The sequence below is a fragment of the Piliocolobus tephrosceles genome, unplaced genomic scaffold (assembly GCF_002776525.5).
Source record: "Piliocolobus tephrosceles isolate RC106 unplaced genomic scaffold, ASM277652v3 unscaffolded_40, whole genome shotgun sequence".
Lineage (NCBI taxonomy): Eukaryota > Metazoa > Chordata > Mammalia > Primates > Cercopithecidae > Piliocolobus > Piliocolobus tephrosceles.
The window spans coordinates 2,155,951-2,176,750 of record NW_022324309.1 but is presented as its reverse complement, the minus strand read 5'-3'; the positions used below and the strand labels follow the sequence as shown (position 1 = coordinate 2,176,750).

Below are 20,800 nucleotides of genomic sequence, written 5' to 3'. Positions count from 1 at the left end.
TGGACATGGGATGGTAATACATGTATATTAATAACTAGAATTTTATCAAGATAGCATCTAAAAATTATAAGGAGGTTATTAACAAAGTATAAATAAGGGGAAGCAAGCTTGCCTTTTCTTGATTCTGTTTGCTGCTATAATAATAATAGATTTGATGTTTCTCTGTTAGAAAAATATTAAACTGTGAATGTCATTTTGTCAAATGATGTTGATTTTTTTAAACTTAAATTTAGCATTTTAGGTAGGAAAAGCATAATTATTTTGGAAAAGTCATAGCTAGAGTTATATGGTTATCTCATGCTTCTGTTGATCTTAGTTTTTTTCCCCTGTGCTATGTGAATATGTGCAGAAAAACATCCATGCTAATTGAGTCTGGCCTAAATAAGACTTTTATCACTTTGTCTTTTTTTTAAACTGGGTTCTGTTATGCGCAAGCAGTATCATGTGAGTAATGACTACCTTGGTATTTTTAATAAAATTACCTTATTTTTTTCTTATTCCTCCTAATCGGCAGGCATATAGTAGCTGCTAGTCAGTTGTTTTAAAAAACTTAGCTAGAGATTGAACATCCAAATGTAAGTGTTACTAGAGTGTTGATCGATAATTTTAAAAATTTGGGCCTATTTTTTAGGACATGGGTGTCAGGGCTGCCTAAAATTATGACATACATCACTGCAAAGCATCCAAATCAGGAATGAGAGTTCTTAGTTTGACAGAATCTCAACCAGAAACATTACCATCCCTGGGGTGCTGAATTTATTGTAGTACAGAACGCTTTAAAAAATATTCCTGGCTGGACACAGTGGTTCATGCCTATAATCCCAGCACTTTGGGTGGCTGAGGTGGGCAACCGCTTGAGCCAGGGAGTTTAAGACCAGCCTGGACAACTTTGCGAAACCCCATCTCTACAAAAATTACAAAAGTTATCTGGACATGGTGGTGTGCACCTCCCAAGTCCCAGCTATTTGGGAGGCTGAACTGAGAGGATCACTTGAGCCAGGTAGGTAGAAGCTTTAGTGAGCCGTGATTATGCCACTGTACTCCAACCTAGGCAATAAAGACCCTGTCTGTAAATAAATAAATAAATAAGAACTATCCCTAACTTATGTTAACAGAAGAAGACCAGCATTGTTCAAAAACACTGCCTTTTGGTCACGGTTCAGAGCTTCCCCACCTTTGTGTAATATACAGGTCGGCTCAGGAAGTAGCACTCACACTTATTCAATGTAAAAGGTGTCCCTGGAGTTGTGCAGTGTAGCATTTCCTTCCACACTGCACTTAAAGATACAAACTCGAGATTAGATTCTGTAGGCGGTCTCAGAATGTATTTTTTTTAAGAGGGAGTCTTGCTGTGTTCCCCAGGCTGGAGTACAGTGGCATAATCTTGGCTCACTGCAACCTCTGCCTCCCAGGTTCAAGCAGTTCTTCTGTCTCAGCCTCCTGAGTAGCTGGGATTACAGGTGCATGCCACCACGTCTGGCTAATTTTCGTATTTTTAGTAGAGATGGGGTTTCCCAATATTGGTCAGGCTGGTCTCGAACTTCTGACCTCAGGTGATCCACCCACTGCCACCTCTCAAAGTGCTGGGATTACAGGCATGTGCCTCCACGCCCAAGCCTTAGGAAAGAATTTATGCCATTTTTAAAATAATGCCTGATTATGACATAGTATAAGAGTATTTGGAAATTCAATTATATATCAAGGGTACAATATTCTTTAACGTCTATCTCTTCCTTTTTTAAAAATATAACTTATTTTTATTCTTTAAATTTGACATCTCTTTTCTAAGAAATGTGGTTATATACATTTCTTTTGATAACGTAAATTAATTTCAAATTGAATTGAATCTTCTCATATCAAAAATTTGAAAATAATGTCTCTTGTGTAAGTATATTTAGATGTTCTACAATATTAGGATACGAATGATAACTAAGCAACACGTGACTTGTTTTAACCTCACTTTTTCTAAGTTAGATTTTTGTTTTGAACTCATAAACTTGGTACATACCAGTATATATTAATTAAGTCCTTTTATAATTTTAGTTCATTCTGGTGTTCCAGTGCCAGTTAAGTTAGTCACCTTTTGTAACCAGTAACTATTCAATGAATCCGAAAGGAAAAATAAAGTATTTTCAGTTTTCTAAAAAACTTCAACTTTTGGCTCATAAACTCTTGATTAAACCCAGACTCTTTTCTGTATCATCAGTGTGCTGTGGTAGGAAACAATAACAAATGATGTTCTGATCCCATTTTTTCACATAAAAGCTGAAAACAGATGGGACAGTAGCAGCTTGGATTTTATTATATTCACTATTTTGTTAACATAATTTAATGTGGAATCCAGGAAAACGTCTGCATTGCAAAGATTCTTTGGAAGAGAACTATGTGTTACTGGAATTGCAGTGTTTTCAGAATAAGCTCTTGATCTCAAAGGCTTTACATATTCCTATCAGTATAGAACACAAACATAGGCCTCGTTTATGAAATGTCTTATTAGCTTCCCATTTTTTTTTTTAGCCTCTCTACATTTCATTCCCAGTAGTTTGTTTGGGTTTTTCTCTGCAAAACAAATAATGTTCTTCCAGGCATAACTTTTCAGGGATTTTCATTTTTGTTTAAAATAGGACCATTTTTAACATCTGGGGATTCATTTTATGTACTGGAAATTCTTTTGCTTTAATAATCTTTTGAATTAGTGTTGTCTCTGTCATCTGACAGCTGTGTCTTCATTAAACATTTTGACAACTGATACTTTTTCAATATTCTCTGCTTCATTGGTCCCAAATACAGTACAGTGTTGATAATATCATATAGCTGATAAAGAAAAAGTGATTTTGTAGTTGATGTGAGGCATTTTGGTTTTAGCTACTCATTGCATGACTAGTGCAGTCTGGTAGTTATATGCCTTAGTTCCTAAAATAATTTCAAAGATCTTAAACTTCATAGTCTTTTAAGTTTAAGATGAATTTATTAAGGAAAGATGTTAGCATGGTTTGCTTGGTACCTTTGCATAACTTGATAATGTTTACGTGCAACATGCAAACAAGACATTTAGACTGCAGGAAAGAATCATTAGAATATACAAATCTAAAATCTAGATTTGTTTTAATTGCCGTCATACTGCTCGGTGGCAAATGTTTTTATTTGTTACTATTATCTGAAGACATTCTTCATTTAAAAACAAAAATGAAGCTGCCTATCTTAATGGACAAAGATCTGTAAAAATTAAATCTATTTAGATATAAAGTTTTAAAAGAGACTGAGCCATTATGAATTCAGAAACTTGATTTAAAAAATTAAGTTATTCTGTATTCTTAAGAATATGTTTTTAAAACAAACTATTTGGAAATGTTTAAAAGTAGCATTAGGAGCTACTGAAGTATAAATTTTCATTTAATTCAATAATTAAAATGTAGACATTTATATTATGTAGTTATTACATTCATAAGATGAAAAGTTTGAAAATTAGGCACTGGGCACGGTGGCTTATGCCTGTAATCCCAACATTTTGGTAGGTCGAAGCAGGCAGATCCCCTGAGGTCAGGAGTTTGAGACCAACCTGGCCAACCTGGTGAAACCCATTTCTACTAAAAATACAAAAATTAGCCGGGCATGATGGAGGGTACCTGTAATCCCAGCTACTTGGGAGGCTGAGGCAGGAGAATCAACTGAACCTGGGAGGCAGAGGTTGCAGTGAACCGAGATTGTGCCATTTCACTCCAGTCTGGGTGATAAGCAAAACTCCATCTCAAAAAGAAAAAAAGAAAAAAGGCATTTCATGGAAACAAAAGTTTCAAAATTACATATTCTGATACCATCAAGGCCTTTTAGTAAATCATTTTAATTAAATTTCATTGATTATTATTATTTACCTTAGAAACAAACATTTTTCTAACTTACTTATCAAATTCCTTCAAGAGTCACACTTCGGTTAACAAATAAAAGCAGAAGTGGATAAAGAAATACCAATTGACAAAATTTTCCAATTTAAGAATCTAATAAAAATTAGTAATAGTGGTAATGATAAACAGCACTACTTTGTTAATAGGGACAGTTTTGAAAAGCAAAAGCAAATTAATTGCAATGAAAACTAAATGCATATGCATGTAAACAAATATTTTTTGGGTGATAAATTGTGACTTACTGACTAAAGGTTTTGTGGGAGGTTAAGGAGAAACACAGTTTTGTGTAGCACTGCGCGCCTCCTACCTGGTGGGGAGTGCTCTGCACCACATCCTATTAGCCAAAATGAAAATTAAGGAGGTTTATGGAGGAAGATGTTTAAGTAATGTTAAAATATGATTCAACTGTTTTAAAGTTTTGAATGGTTGTTTAAAAGGGAAAAAAAAGTATTTGGTGACCTGCAGTATATAGGTTGGACAAATTCTGCTCTGTGAAATATGCAACACCCCAGTGGGTGAGTAGACAAGTAAGTATGAGTGTCCCCAAGAGCGTGTAAGTATTTGTGTGTTTATATATGTATAACTGAACTTGCTTTAGATTCATCATCTAATTTTTGGCAGCCATGGCTGTTGGCTCAAGTGTACTGTTTTACAAACCAAGATCATAGGAAAAGAAAATTTTACTTTCTTCAATCATAACTGTATTTGAACATTCCTTTCAAAATGTCTCCATTTAACTTACAGTGTGTTGGAAAATGAGGTATACTTTTCCCAAAATATCACTAAACCATTATTTAAGGTTAGGTTTATCTCGCTTTTTGTCTCTCCCATCACTGTCGGAGTACAGGTATGTAGTAGGTTCTCAATAAATATTTGCTGAGTTATTGAATTACTGGATGTTTGAACAAACACTAAATTGTAACTTACTCCCTTTAAATAAAAGTTGAGGCAGTTATTGCTTTAAAAAAGTTTAGCCCCGCGTGTGTGCGCCTAATCTCAGCTGGTCCACCCGAGACCCCCTGAGCACCAACCCTAGTCCCCCGCGCGGCCCCTTATTCGCTCCGACAAGATGAAAGAAACAATCATGAACCAGGAAAAACTCGCCAAACTGCAGGCACAAGTGCGCATTGGTGGGAAAGGAACTGCTCGCAGAAAGAAGAAGGTGGTTCATAGAACAGCCACAGCAGATGATAAAAAACTTCAGTTCTCCTTAAAGAAGTTAGGGGTAAACAATATCTCCGGTATTGAAGAGGTGAATATGTTTACAAACCAAGGAACAGTGATCCACTTTAACAACCCTAAAGTTCAGGCATCTCTGGCAGCGAACACTTTCACCATTACAGGCCATGCTGAGACGAAGCAGCTGACAGAAATGCTACCCAGCATCTTAAACCAGCTTGGTGCAGATAGTCTGACTAGTTTAAGGAGACTGGCCGAAGCTCTGCCCAAACAATCTGTGGATGGAAAAGCACCACTTGCTACTGGAGAGGATGATGATGATGAAGTTCCAGATCTTGTGGAGAATTTTGATGAGGCTTCCAAGAATGAGGCAAACTGAATTGAGTCAACTTCTGAAGATAAAACTTGAAGAAGTTACTGGGAGCTGCTATTTTATATTATGACTGCTTTTTAAGAACTTTTTGTTTATGGATCTGATAAAATCTAGATCTCTAATATTTTTAAGCCCAAGCCCCTTGGACACTGCAGCTCTTTTCAGTTTTTGCTTATACACAATTCATTCTTTGCAGCTAATTAAGCCGAAGAAGCCTGGGAATCAAGTTTGAAACAAAGGTTAATAATGTTCTTTGCCTAAAAAAAAAAAAAAAAAAAAAAAAAAAGTTTAAAGTTTCCTGTTTGCATGCATTTAGAAAACTGTAGGGTGGATGTAGTAATAGAGAAGTGATGTGAAAGGCTTTAGGCTTAAACAATGAATAATGTGAGAATGAATTTATGTGCTCCATGTGTATGTAGCGTAAAATGCATCTTTTTCCAAGAAAAGTAATCTTTGACTTAATTATACCCTACTAGATTTTAATTCAAAAATGTGCTTGTAAGATGTGAGCACTATTAAGAAACTAATTTATGTAATAGGTACTAGTTGGTTTCAGTAATAAGTTATCATTTTACCCCACGGCCATTGAATAACTTTGATCTACTGCCAGAATATCTGTGGGTCACTTTCTTGGGGTGTCTCCCTTAGGAGAGCAGAAGTTCCAATCTCAGCATCTTATTAAGAACTCCTGTTTATCCTTCATCTTCCTCTTGCTTCCTTCCTTTCTACAACCATCTGGCTGCCCTCTCTTCTTTGTCTTTCTTTTCTCTTTTTTATCTGCCCCGCTCAATTTCTAAACAACGAGGAAAATTATTATTTGAAGTGTCCTATTCTTTTTTGGGAGCAGGTTGTCAGCCAGTTGAGCTAGTGTTAAGACGTTACATACTTTAAAGGACTGATGGGTTTACATGTTAACTTATTGTAGGAAGTTTCACAGGGAAGAAGTTCTGAAAACAATACCATAACTGAAAGGACTGAAAGGGTTTGTCATTGTAGAACACCAGGCATTTTGGTCGGCAAAGGTAGGGTGTATGACTAATGTTTGGGAAGATGTGAGGAGCCACAAACTATCACATCTATGTCTTTGGGTTATGTAAAATTTGCCCTATGTATTGATATTTTATTTACTTCATGTAATTCCTTACAATATGCAAACAATTTTAGTGCTAAATTATATTTTTAATTGTTAATGTATAACTTTAATTTCTCTGTTGAGGTTATAAATGTTTCTCTTACCTTATTGCCAAATTTCACAGTGTTATCCGGGTACATTTCAGGGATTTATAATACTCAGGATTTCAGAAAGCTCTTCCAGAAAGTATGAGAATGTGTTATTTATCTGTTCTTTGCTGTAGAAATAAATTTGAGTTATTCTATAATTTAAAATATAAATAGATATCTTTATAGGGTAAACAGGGTTTCATAATAGAATTTTGTGCAAGAGAAATTAAGAAAGAAACTAATGTTAGGTAATGTCTTGCAGTATGAAAAAAATTCAGATCCACTTTAGCACAAAAATATTTAAGTTTTTCTATTCTATTTATTCACATCCTAGATTATCTTTCAGTTTTTAGCTTCCCGAATTCGTTTTGAGTGTTCTTGAGTTTTCTTGGACATCTGTTTTGTGAATTCAAGTTTCTCCTATAAAATGGAGTGGATAATGCTTCTAAATGCTAATGGAGAGTAACTAAGGACTCGCTCTTCTTCAGGTTGACCTGGCTCTGTATCTATCAGTGTGTGGGCAGCAGATGGGAGGAGCCAAAAGCATACCTTTTACCAATAGACTTAGGACCAAAATGTGTATACCATAGCCTGAGTTACACAGCATTTCACTGTATAGCAGTCTTGTTATATGTTTAGTATTGTGTAGACTTTCTCTTTGGATCAGTGTAGCATGTGGCAGTCTGTGGGATATGTGGTCACTAATGAAAGGCAGTGTGCAGTGACCCTTCTCCATCCTTGTGGTTTCTGTTGGCTGTGGAGACTTGTATGTGCCATGTGTATTGTGAGACCCTTTCCATGTTTGTTTGAATTACTTTAATTTCTTATGACACGTCAGTATTCCGTTACAAAAAGTTATTCTTGTAGGTTTTGACAAAAGGTCATCATTTACATTCTACAAGATTCAGGGAGGTTGTGTGTGAGGGAGAATTGTCCTGGACATCAGCTGAAGGAGATCAAGCTTTCAGTTTCCACGAAACTATGCTCAGTCTTCCACTTAGTGGAATAGATGCATAAACTTTAGGGGGTCTTTATTTCATTACTCATTCCTTTGACATGATTTTTTAAAATCATTATTTCTAATGAGAAATTTGCATAGATGTTAGCATTTTAGATTGTTTTCCAAGCAGACAAAACATAAAGACTCTTAGGAAGCACCTAGCACTTTGGGAATCCGAGGATGGAGGATCCCTTGAACTCAGGAGTTTGAAAACAGCCTGGGCAACATAGGGAGACCCTGTCTCTACCAAAAAACAAGAGAAATGCCTATATCTTAAAATGTGATTCATAATTATACAAACCAGAAAATGAATCTCCTCATATTATCGTGAGTGAAAGCCTGATTTAAAAATTGGTTTGAGTCTTAATCCTGTGTATCCCATATATTTATCTTTTTGTTTTATGTTGGTCCAAAAAAATTTTTAAGGGTTCGGCATTCTGCTGTTTAAGTCTAAATCTACTCACTGAGCTCTCCCCAGCTTTTATAGATTTCTTAACTCATAATTACCATCTCCAGAAAAATCCCAAACCTATAGCTAAATATCAGACTCCTTCAGGAACTTTAAAACTGTACAGCTTTCCAGGCCACTCTTTTTAAAATTCTGAAATAGTAGGTGTGGGGTAGGCATTTTGTACCTGCATTTTTTAAAAAAAGCTCTTCAGGGATTGTAATTAGCTGGCTTTGGGATTTGTTCACTTGTTCTTCTTTCTTTAAAAATGATCACACATGTCTCTTAGTGTCATCTCATCTATTTGTCTGGTTTTAGTCTTGCACAGGATGTCGAGTTCTGCTGTGGAAATTTCCTTTGAGCTGCTTTTTCAGACAGCACTGAAAAGATTAAGGAATTGGAGCTGACCGGAGCCAGGAGACATTATTAAGTCCTAAGAGACAAAGGCATTATAACTGGGCATAGAAACAGGACAATCCAAAGAACAAAGGAAGATGTTGTCAAAGACATAGAGAGAAGGAGCGTCAGAAGACACAACACAAATGCAAATATAGGTTGCCCATTATATTTGAATTTTAGGTAAATAATGGATACTTTTTAGTATATATCCCAAATATTGCACAGGGCATATTTATACTAAAATTTTATTCTGCACTGATGATAAAATAATTACACAAAAGTGACATATTGTTTACCTGAAATTCAAATGTAAATATAAATGGGAATTCTGTATTTAATTTGGCACCCCTATCTGATGTGAAAGAAGGGCCATGGCATACTGTTGAGACTCAGCAGTGTAGCATACAATAGTCATTCAATTAAACTAGCCCCAGAAGCAGGCTTTATTTTAAAATAGATTTATTTTTTAGTTTGTTTATTGTTTCCTTGATAATTACTTGAATGATAGCTTTGTAACTGATAGAATAAACTTCCATTTTCTTGTCCCTCTTCCTGGGAGAGTTGTATAGTCTTTTTTTTCAATCTCACAGGTGAACGGACGTGCTAAAAATTTGCCTTTTCTTATTAGCAGCATTCTGTATGTGTAATCAGAATTGCTTTTAGAATGAAAAATCTGAAGCACATATTTATGTCACCCTAATGTATATATCCAGTTTTTTAATGCCAATCCTGAAGAGGGCTTTTATCTGTTTAATCTTCACAAATCCTTGAATTTGCTAATACAAATTTGTTAACAATGATGTATTGAAGGTAGCACAGCATTTTTGCCAGCTAAATTTGGTAAGGTTAAAGAAGGTAATATAAAATGATTTTTATTATAAGGGGAATAATAAGATTCTTGCATTTTATGTCCCTAAATACATGAATATAAATGCAATAACTAATCAATGTAATTTAATTTACTTGAATTATTTTAAAGTGGGTTTCAGCTAATGTTTCTGTTTTAGGTACTGAGCAGAATTTTGTTATTTGTTAGCGAAATGTCAAGTTAGCTATTATAAGGTGGTAGTCTCAGTGTTTTAGGTACAGTTTACTAGCTCAGACCTCCTTACTGGATAGGCCAGGACAGAGCAACAGTGCTAGTTGCCTACCCAATGGCCGTTCTCTAGCTACCCTTCTTCTTTCACAAATCCTTGGTTTTATTCGGCTATTAGGTACCCGTTATTATACAGGGATGACTGGGTTCCTCTTGGGTCCCCAGAGTGAATCTTGGTTGGTCAATCATGATATTCCATTTCCCTTACCCAGTGTTTTCTTTAGGAATGCACACTTGAATCAATTCTTCAGTGGTGTGTGGGAGAAAATATGATAGAGGGAGGATGGAGGATGCTGATTCTGGGAGAATTTTCTCCCTTTTTTTTTTTTTTAGAATAAAATTGTTTCCTTCTTCAGTTTTTGTTTATTGTTGTATGAGGATGCTTTGCACAGAGTTAATGTGGATTTCTTTGGAGGCAGTAAACTTGAAGACAAAAGCTAGCACGTGGAGAATGTAGACAGGTGGAAAAGGCCTGGGCCCTGAAATACTTCACTTAAGAGTTAAATTAACTAACTCTGGAACTCTTTTACTTTCGGACTTTTTTGAGATATCTGATAATAATCCCCCCACCCTGACCCCCGCTTGTTGTTTAACAGGGCGTTTTGAGCTGGGGATACTATTACTTTCAGTGAAAAGCATCCTAGCTACATTAAAGGTATAAAGATAGACCTTAATGTTTATCATATTGAAAGTCTGCTACTCCTTATCCTAGAAGGATGGTGCACAAAGATGATGAGCTGAAAGTCCCTTGCCTTCTGCTGCTGCTTGTCTTCTTTTGCAGATAGCCACTTCTCATCCATGTAATACCTGGTCAAGAAAGAAAGCAAAACCTTCAGACATTTCTGAGCAAAATAATTTTATGTCATATTTTCTTCTTCTGAAAGCAACTCTGTTAAACCACTTACTACCTACTGGAAAAGGCCATTGTGTGGCATGAGTTGGTCAGCATCTTTAAGCTTTTACAATGACTCACAGTTGTCTGCTCCTGAGGCTGTCCGAATACTTTGTGATAAACATAAAGTTACTGTTTCTTGCAGATATGGCTTCAGCATATGGAACTGTGCCATGAAATGCCAGATGGTACGGAGGCACAAAGTTCTTCCTGCCTGAGAGCAATATCATCTGCAAAACAGAGCTACCCATGCTATATCTCAACAAAGAAATCCTTTGCTGTTCTTTTGGCCTCATTGAGTCTGTCCATGAACTTATTATTTGGACAACATACAGCTATCTTAGAATTCTTTTCTTAGGTTTTGTCTGCTCCCTCCTCTTCACTCACTTGCTTCAGTACTAGAGACTTTACTCAATGGTTATGACAAGATACATTCTTCAAAAAGTAATAGTGAACGGTGAATTTTCTTCTACTATAGATGATTCACACCAGCAAACACTGTACTTAAGGTGGGGTATATTGAAGACTGGCATCTGCGTTTAAGAAATCTGAATCTTAGTAAGGAAAAGGCCACATAAGCAAGTGACAGATGTATGTATGAGGTACAGAAGTGGCACAAAGAGGATAGGATGACATAATTTGGGGGCAGCAGGAAGAAGGAGATTTCTTGGAGGTGTCGTCTGAATTAGGTTCTAACAGATGAAAGGGTATTCTAGGCAGAGGAAGCAAACAGTGTGTGCAAAGGCACAATGAGCATAAACGACATGAATGGGATGGTGTTTTGAAGGTAAATGGGGAGGAGAGGGGCTTTTACCTCTTCAAGCTGATTAAATCATGTGATTGGCCCCAAGCATAGCCAGTGGCTAAGAGCATATCAGTCAGATGTAGCTGGTTCTTTCCCCAAATTTTGTGAACTGGGTAACTTTCTTAAGTTATCTGGGCCTTAGCTTCTTCATTTGGAAAACACATTGAACCCACCTTATAGGAAGGTGACATTAAAATAATATATGTAAAGAGGTTAAAATTCTGCTGAGTGCATTGTAAACGGTCAATAAATGTTAGCTATTATGACTCGCTGTTACATTAGTCATATATGAAGGGTGGTCAAGGGGGAATCATACTGTTTCTAAAGGATGAGCCCCTCATTATTTTAACTTGACATAGTCCACTGGAATTATTTGTGGAAAAGCATTGGGTAGAAATTTTCTCTGGCTTAATGACAGGCTCTGTTTTTGATTTTGTAGGACAGTAAAGGGTCACAGCGTGTATTGAGCTTCCTTCCTTCCCCTGCTTTTTTCCATAGCACATGTCTGAGAAGACTTGTTTGCAAAACCTCCTCGATTTTGTCAGATCTTAACGGGTGGCTGGGTGTTGGGGAGAATGACTTTTGATTGCAATGAGAACTTCTCAGAATGGCTCATTAAAGTTTCTATTTCTCTTCAACTCTCTACCTCCACAGTCATCTCTCAGTTGCTGCGTGCAACAGAGATCACTCAGGCTGCTCTTTGTGATAATTGGTTTACATTTGCTTTTGATGAGGTTATATTGTTAGTGGGGACCATTAGAGGCTATTATAATGGTCCTTTTCACTGGCAGAGAAGTGAGTGAGGCAGATGCTGTCAATGAATAAGAGAGTCCTAAAGCAGAATTTTGGAAGATAATGACCAACAAGACTTGCCAGTTTTTCTCTCTTAGCTACTTATTACCATGTTCAGGGAGAGTCCTGTTGAATAACTCCTCGGCACTTACCTTGATTATCGTTTGTAAGGCTCAGGTGAATGAAGACATAGAGTCAAATAAGAATACACCAGTGGGTGAGGGAACTGTAGTGACAGAGCAAGCTTGTCCGGCCCACGGGTGGCATGCGGCCCAGGATAGCTTTCAATGTGGCCCAACACAAATTTGTAAACTTTAAAACATGAGGGGTGTGTGTGTGTGTGTGTGCGTGATTTAGCTCATCAGCTAGTTCAGGAAACCTAGGTTAGGCTCCCAGTTCTGTGACCTAACTGGGTCTGTACCTTAACCTCTTAGTCTGTTTTCTTATCTATAATGTGGGGGTTGGGGGTATTTTTTTATTCTTTTTTTGTGGTTCTGAATGTTTGAAATCTGGTATTTCAAACTTAGAACGTATGTTAACTTGGATTAGCCACATTTCAAGTGCTCAATAGCTGCATGTGGTTAGTGACCACTGTGTTAGACAGCACAACTGTGAATCCACCTATTGTTAATTATTCACCAGCATCCATCTTAATTATTTGTTTTTGCTTGTGGCTTCTGCAATTGCTGAAATAAAATGACCATGTATTTCTAAAATTACAGCAATTATAAAGCATTTAATATGTGTTAAGTACTTTTATTCTAGCATTTAATGCAACAGCCGCATTAGATGTCTATTGTTACTGTCCTTATGTAGATGAAGAACTTGAGGCACTGAGGTTAAGGGACCTGCTTAAGACCCTACAACTTGTGGCGGAATCTTGGATAAAAACAGAAGTAGTCTGACTTCAGAGCTCTTATTATTAATAATATATAAGCTTACTAATTAATAAAATAGGTTATCTATGATAGACTTTTCTGATCCATTGTGGTGGGTTGAAATTATCTGGAATTTTTATTATTGCATGATAAACTGACTTTTTTTGTGAGGTCAGGCAAGCATGAGAATAGATATCCTAGTAAGGAATAGTTTTATAGCAACCAACTGATATTTGCTTTCCCTTACTTCATTTATTCATTCTTTAAAAAAAATGAGGATATTCTATGTGCTAGGCCTAATCTATGATGTTGGTTTTAGCCTGAAATCAGCAGGCTAAAATCAAGTTCTTATCTTAAAGCAGCTTTTGTTCTAATGGAAAGACTTAAAAAATAAGCAAATAAATGCATACACGCTGTATACAACATATTGCATGGGGATAAACACCTTTTATTGAAAGAAGTCTGTAGCTATGAGGGAATCAGGGAATAATATGGTAATCGGAAAGAATATAGGCTTTGGGATCAAGATGCTGGTTGAAATTCTATCCCTGTCGCTTACTAGATGTGAGGTTAAGTAAGATCCTTAACTTCTTTGAGCTTAGTTTCATCCTTTGTAACAAATACAGAGAATTTTAAGAAGATTAATGAGACATGTTAGAAGAGGGCAAAGTTTCAATTATGCGGGATGAAAATGTTCTGGGGATCTAGTGTATAGCATAGTGACATAATTAATAATATTATATTTTATACTTGAAATTTGCTAAGAGTAGACCTTAAATGTTCTCACTGCTCTTATCACACACACACACAAAGACACAAAAGGTAACTGTAAGATGATAGGTGTGTTAATTAGCTTAGTTTGAATTATTTAACAGTGTAACTTATATCAAAATGTTGTATACTTTGTATACCTTAAATATTTACAGTTTTTACTTGTCAGTTATAGTTCAATAAAGTAAAAAAACATGAAAAATGAGATCCACATGGAATGCGATCAGGAGAGCACGGCAAGTAAACTCATGGAATAATTCATGGATTTAACATTTGGAGCTTAGCATTCACCAGCTCCCTGCCACGCGCCACCCCCACCACCGCCCCCACGCTGACAATGCCATAATGACATATAATTTTGCAGAGGTTTGAATTGAACTGGGAGGTCAATGAGAATGTGGATTGGCATCATTCACTTAGTGCTGAGTGAGCCTAGACTGGGTTGGGGTCCATTTGTTCACCATGTAATGGGATTTTGCTGTTCTGTACTTAGCACTTAGTTTACATTTTATTATAAAACATATTAATATGGTGTTTATAAATTTTGGGCTTTTTAATTGTCCTGTCAACACTGTGTGACAGTGGAATTCGATTTGCCAAAATAACTTTGTTTTCAATCTATATCTGGCCAACTTAGGTGTTCACTGTTTGCTGGGGCAAGTTCATTGGATAAGGAGTTTTTCACATGAAATAGCATGGAAAAATGTTTTAGAATAAATTAAGGTAAACTTCAGTTGCAAAAAAAACACACGATAGTACCATGGTATTTTCCCTCTGGTTAGGTACCGTACCTCATTGGACTTTTTATTACTTTTTATTAGTTAGAACTTAATACCATATTACTGTTAACTGCATATTACCAGTAAATCCTGATAAGAGTGGGCAGGATGTATGGAGGTTTTATTTCTCTCTCATGTCAAGGAAGTTGGGAGGTAGGTGGTCTAGGGTTGCATTCCTGCTCTACTCTGTGGTGTGAGGCACTTTTTATCTTGCTGCCTCACCATCTTCATTATCAAGGTGACACTTTAGCTAGCACGTCAAATTCCATTCAGCAGGAAAATAAAAAAGAGAAAGAAGCAAAATGTGTTTGCTCCAGCCACCTGTTGCAGTTTCCTGGAAGTCAGGCATACATTTGCTTACATCTGGTTGGTCTTAACTTGGTCATTTGACCATGTTTATACCTATCAGGTGAACCTGGCATTTGTAGTGTTAGATGGGCATATTCACCGTCCCAAATATCTGTGCTTATGGAAGAGGACAGGAAAGTTTCTTTGAATAGGACACTGATAATAACAGCACATCCACAGGATTTATAATGTATTAGACGTAGCTAGAGCCCCCTATTATTCTAATATACAGCTTGGGATGCATTGTTATTTCAAAAACGTGGAAGGCACTGACGATTTTGCTTCAGTGGTTTGATGTAGTTGTTTTTGACAGTGTTGATAGGAAGGGAAGAAGAAAATAGTACTGATCCTTTAGCGTTTTCCTGTTAATATCTTTCTTTAATTGACAAACCTGAAAGCTATGCCTTTGTGCATTTTAAGAAACATCCATGCCTAGACTAAAGCCTTTTACCTGTTTGAAAAACCTTTCTCATCTTACTACTCTTTGACATGAGGTAAATGCACACCCATGCCCCAATCCTGGAGGGACCCACAAGTTTTCTGCCACTTTGCTGTGGAATCTGACTGTGACTACTTTTACTTGCTAGGATGTCACACAGCTTCCACTGTAAGTACTGAGACTCCTGATGGGTTCTGCAGGTCAGGGCAGACTCCATACGGCTATGGTTGCTAGGTTCCTGGGTTGCATATTGGCTGGTCTCCTGCTGCAATATAAATCCTGGCTTAAATCTTTAGTTGATCCATGATTTAGAATGAAAAGGATAAAATCTAATTTGAATATGAAAAAATACCTAAGAAACATGAGACACCTCTGAACCCTAGAATCTAAGTGTTTTTCTGGTGGCAGTTATTTTTCTTGTGGATGAAGCATCACAGCCAGGTCAGATTTATGAAATTTAGTTTTTTTCTTTTTATAAGGCTAATCTGTTGGTTGTATTTAGATGTTTGCAATAATATTTATGTTTTAGCTAAGTTTCTGCAATTTAGTTTTATATAGAATGTGCCTTATAAATTCCTGATAGATAATTTCTGCTGGTCAAATTTTCCTTCATATTTAAAAATATTTTATTCATTGGTAAATATAGTAGTCAAAATTAAACATTAAAATTAACATTTTATGTTAATTTTAAGTTAACATTAAAACATATGCTATGTTTTAATTAAACATATGCTAAATAATATTATTTAAAATTAAAACATATGCTAAATAATAAATCAACTGCCCCAAATAATATTCATTGATAGATTATGCTAAACTGAAGGAATATATATAATGGCAGGATTCAGTATTCTTTCCTTAATCCTGAACTGGTGAATATTTTTGAAATGACCTGGAGGAGACTATGGAGAATATATTATTATGTTAGTGATTATAACAAAGCTAAGAGAACTTTGTAGTCATCGGGTAAAGGAATCATAATTCTAAAAAATATTCTTAACTAGAACAGTGTCCCAAATACATCTAGCAAGATGAAACATGGTTTACTGAGGCACATGTAAGAATGTTTTAGAAGTTTCTGTTGATTATAAGCACAATGTGAGTCAGTTGATGTGACTGCCAAGAAGAGTTAATTGGTTTTTAGTTTGAATTAATAGACATAGAATGCTTAGAATGTGGGAAGTGGCCCTCCCACTTGTGTCTCTGTTGGCCACACTATCCTCAGAGAATGGTGATCAGTGTATCTAGTACATTTTAAAAGGGACATTGCTATTGTAGTGAGTTTCATTTGCTTATTGTTACAGTTTTCAAAGTGTTTTCCTTTTGAATTTTTATATCAAAGGACATTATTATTATATATTTTAATTAATTTGGTTTTTTTTTATTTATTTTTATTTTTTTTTAGATGGAGTCTCCCTCTGTCACACAGGCTGGAGTGCAGTGGCATGATCTTAGCTCACTGCAACCTCCGCCTCTCGGGTTCAAGTGATTCTTCTGCCTCAGCCTCCCAAGTATCTGGGACTATAGGCACACGCCACCACACCCAGCTAATTTTTGTGTTTTTTTTTCAGTAGAGATGGGGTTTCATCATGTTGGCCACACTGGTCTTGAACTTTTGACCTCAGGTGATCTGCCTGCCTTGGCCTCCCAAAGTGCTGGGATTACAGGCATGAGCCACTGCACCCAGCTTGTTCAGATTTTTTAAAAAGCTATGACTCTGCACATCTGTAAACTCAGAACTTATGATCCATTGCATCCAAGTATCCTTCATACTTAGTTTTATTTAACATGGTGATTTTTATGGCAAATTGGAATGTATCCTTAGGAGAGTACCCAGGATATTGGAGCGAACTGGCAAAATTTATTCCAGAAAAGAGAAAACTCATAAATAATCATTTTTTGTCCCCAAAGTCTTGAAATACTATATTAAAGAATGAAAGTAACACTTAGTCTGTTTTGTCTTAGATAGTGTATAGTATAGAGTTGTGTGGAAGCCATAGGGACACTGATTTCAATTTTTATAATTGTCCCAAATTAGAATGGGATTCACTGAGGTAATAAAAGGATGTATGTATGTGTGTGTATATTAATAGGCCCAATTGGAATCTGAAAGTCTACTTTCGTAGATTTTGTACAGATTAATGCATTGATTAGAATGTTGAATAGGATAATTACTGTGGTTATTTTCTGACAATCTTGGTCTAAGCTTTTTTGAAATCCTCAAGACTGTAATATTTAAAAAAATAGAAACAAAGTCAAGGTAAATTTTTTTACCTGAAAGGAGAATTTAAAAAACTGGTGTGTTGTCCAGTCTCCATGTAGGATAGGATTGAAGCTGTTCACAGTTCTTCATAACTGTTTTGAGTTTCAAGATGTACCTGCTGTTATAGCTTATTTTAAATCTAAATTAGAATTTATAAAGGGTTATTTCACTTGAAAATTCAAAATGAATAAAGTGCTACATGTTGAAAAATCTCTTTCACCTTTATTTTCTGTCTGTCCAGTTCCCACAGCCATCCTTCTTCCCTAGTTTCTGTCTGTATATGGAAGCAAATTCACATCCATGTTATTTGCCCATTTGCTATGTGAGTGGTGACTTATTTTAACTGCTGTTCTATAACTTGCTTTCTGCCCCAAGATATTTTTAAAATATTTAAAATCAGTACATAGAGAACATTTACATTCTTTCAATGCAATGAATAGCATACCACTGTTTAGATATGGCATAATTTAGTCTCCTATATATGCATATTTAGGTTGTTTTCCATGTTTTTGCTATTAAGAATTATCTGGTAAATAACCTTGTACACATGTCATTTTGCACATGTGCAGGTGTATCTGTAGTATTGATCCAATCCCAAAGTCGAATTGCTGATTCCAAGGACATGTACTTTTAAAATGGCTTCTCATACAGTTTTAATTTGTACTCCTTTTATAAATATAGGCTTGTTTTCATGGATTAAGAGTTTTTTATCTGAACATATCAATTTTGTCCATTTTTCTGTTGGTTTATTTGTGATGTTCTTATCGGAACTCTGTATATGCTTAGAAATGAACTCTTTGGGTAATGAGTTGCAAGTATTTTTTTTTCTAGTTAATCTTTTCCTATATAGTTTATTTTTAATGCAAATAAATTTATGACATTCCAATATTTTTAATAGAATTTTTTAAAGAAGTTTTAGCTTCACAACAAAATTGAGCTTGAGTGGATGGTACAGAAATTTCCCATATATATCCTGCCCCCACACATGCATAGCCTACACTGTTATCAACAACTGATCCTTTTACTGTCTCCATAGTTTTGCCTTGTCCAGAATATCATATAGTTGGAGTCATACAGTATGCAGCCTTTTTACATTGGCCGCTTTTACATAGAAATATGCATTTAAGGTTCCTTCATGTCTTTCCATGGCTTGATAGCTTATTTCATTACTTGCTAAATAATATTCCGTTGTTTGGATGTACCCGAGTTTATCTATTCATCTACTGAAGTTTTGGCAATTATGAAAAAAGCTACTTTAAACATCTGTGTACAGGTATTTGTGTGGACATAAATTTCCAACTCCTTTGGGTAAGTACCAAGGACTGTGATTACTGGATCATATGATAGAAGCGTATTAGTTTGTAAGAAACCATCAACCTGTTTTACAAAGTAGCTATACCATTTTGCTTTCCCAGTAGTAAAGAATGATAGTACCTGTGGTCTATATCCTTGCCAGCATCAAGTGTTTTATGTGTTCTGGATTTTGTTCATTCTAATGGGTTTGTAGTAAATCTCATTATTTTAATTTGCATTTCCCTGATGACATGAGGTGGAAAATCTTTTATATTATTTTAACACCATTCATTGAGTAGACCATCAACTACTACTGATTTGAGTTGCTATGTAGGTGTTTTATAGTACATTTCTGATTGTGTTTCGGTCTGTTTCTTCGATCTGTTCCACTGGTCTATCTCTTGGTGTACAGTATGGTTTATCTTGATAATGCAAATAGCTTTTAGGAAACTGCTTTCTGACAGCTATCCTCAGTGCTAGATTTTTAGTTTTCTTTTCCTGCCCCTATCTTGCCTATATGAAAATGTAGACTTCCTCTTTATGCTAATAAAGTGTCCATTTATTTGCTTTTTGTTTATAATTGTCATATTTGATCCATTTTATGTCTTAAATGTAACTGTAGTATCTTCCATTCATAAAAATGTTGAAGCCTGACATTTAGCCAGGTGCCTCTGGCATATTTTGTGAACTGTATCAACTTTGTTGGAGCTTCCAAGAAGATGATTTGCTCAAACCTCCTTTCCTTGATTCAAATCCATGAATTTTCTACATCATAATTACCAAAGAGTAACTCGTTGTTATAATAGTGGAACTTAAATACTAATGGTGTAGAAATTGCAAATATGGTAGTTTAGAAGTTTTTAAAGAAGAAAAAGTCTTTGATAAAATTAAATGAAAAAATACACAGGTTCTAGTTTTTTAAGAGTATGTATTTTATTTATCAAGCAAAGGAGTTGGCACAAGTGATCAGTAAGATCTTCTTCAGTTCATTCTCATTCTTTGCATATATTTCCATTGCCATTATTTCACTTGGCTTGCAAGGAGAAGCTCTTTTTGGCATTCCCAGAGCTTAGTAACTATAGTGCTCTCAGCTGCCTCACTCTCAGTAATTGCTGTCCCATTTCCATTTGGTCCCTTTTGTGAATCATGCTTAGAGAGCTAAAGTCATGAACTTAATTTGCGTTGCTAGTACGCACACATACAAAAAGTCCCTGCTTCCATTTTCTTAACATTATAGAAATGGATATTGTAATATAATGATGATGTTCCTGCACCTCAGCTTGGTTAAGCTTCCTCTAAAATGAAGGAGATAACCTTAGTAAAGAAATGGAATAGTCTTCTTTCTTCACTGCCCAGGGCAAAAGGTTTTTTTTCCCCTGTGTACAATAGGACACTTTTTAATTTTTTTTTAATTCTATTACTCCCAGTTACAGTTTCTTTACAAACTGTCTTGTTTGAGTCCTAAATAAAACTGATTTTTTGAAAGAGCTTGTCTTCCTTATATTTAAATCACAGTTTAATAAGCCTTTTGAACAGATTTATACTTACTTCACATCAGCTTTCTTTTTGAAGCCAAGTCATACCAGTTTAGTCTACCTAATCCTTTAATCATTTTATCCTCAGCATGTTTCCAGATGCTTCACATCCCTCTGTAGATTCTAGAACTGGAATGAGTTTGTTAATAAAGTCTGATCAGGATCTAATGAAATGGAAGGATCATTCCTTTGCTGTTTCGTATATATTTTGGAATTTGTTGTTTTATCTCCAAGACTATGTTGTTTTCTCTCCAGCTAAGCATAAAAAAAGGTTCTGCATTACCTAAGATCTAAGAGGCCTTATTTCTAGTGAAGTACATGCCCCTTTGTGTGCAGGGCTTGGTGCCTAGAAGGGCTCTCTGCACTTGGCTTAGTGCTCTCTGTTCC

The 20,800-nt window shown here is 35.7% G+C and overlaps 2 protein-coding genes across 14 annotated transcripts in view; both read left to right on the top strand.

Moving 5' to 3' along the window:
* LOC111550202 (calcium-dependent secretion activator 2) overlaps positions 1 to 20,800 on the top strand; it is a 565,477-nt gene that overhangs the window by 125,979 nt on the left and 418,698 nt on the right. The window lies entirely within an intron of this gene.
* On the top strand, positions 4,882 to 5,714 carry LOC111550171 (transcription factor BTF3). The gene has a single exon (XM_023223441.2). It carries the CDS (start codon positions 4,972 to 4,974, stop codon positions 5,458 to 5,460), a length of 489 nt encoding a protein of 162 aa, XP_023079209.1. The 5' UTR covers positions 4,882 to 4,971; the 3' UTR covers positions 5,461 to 5,714.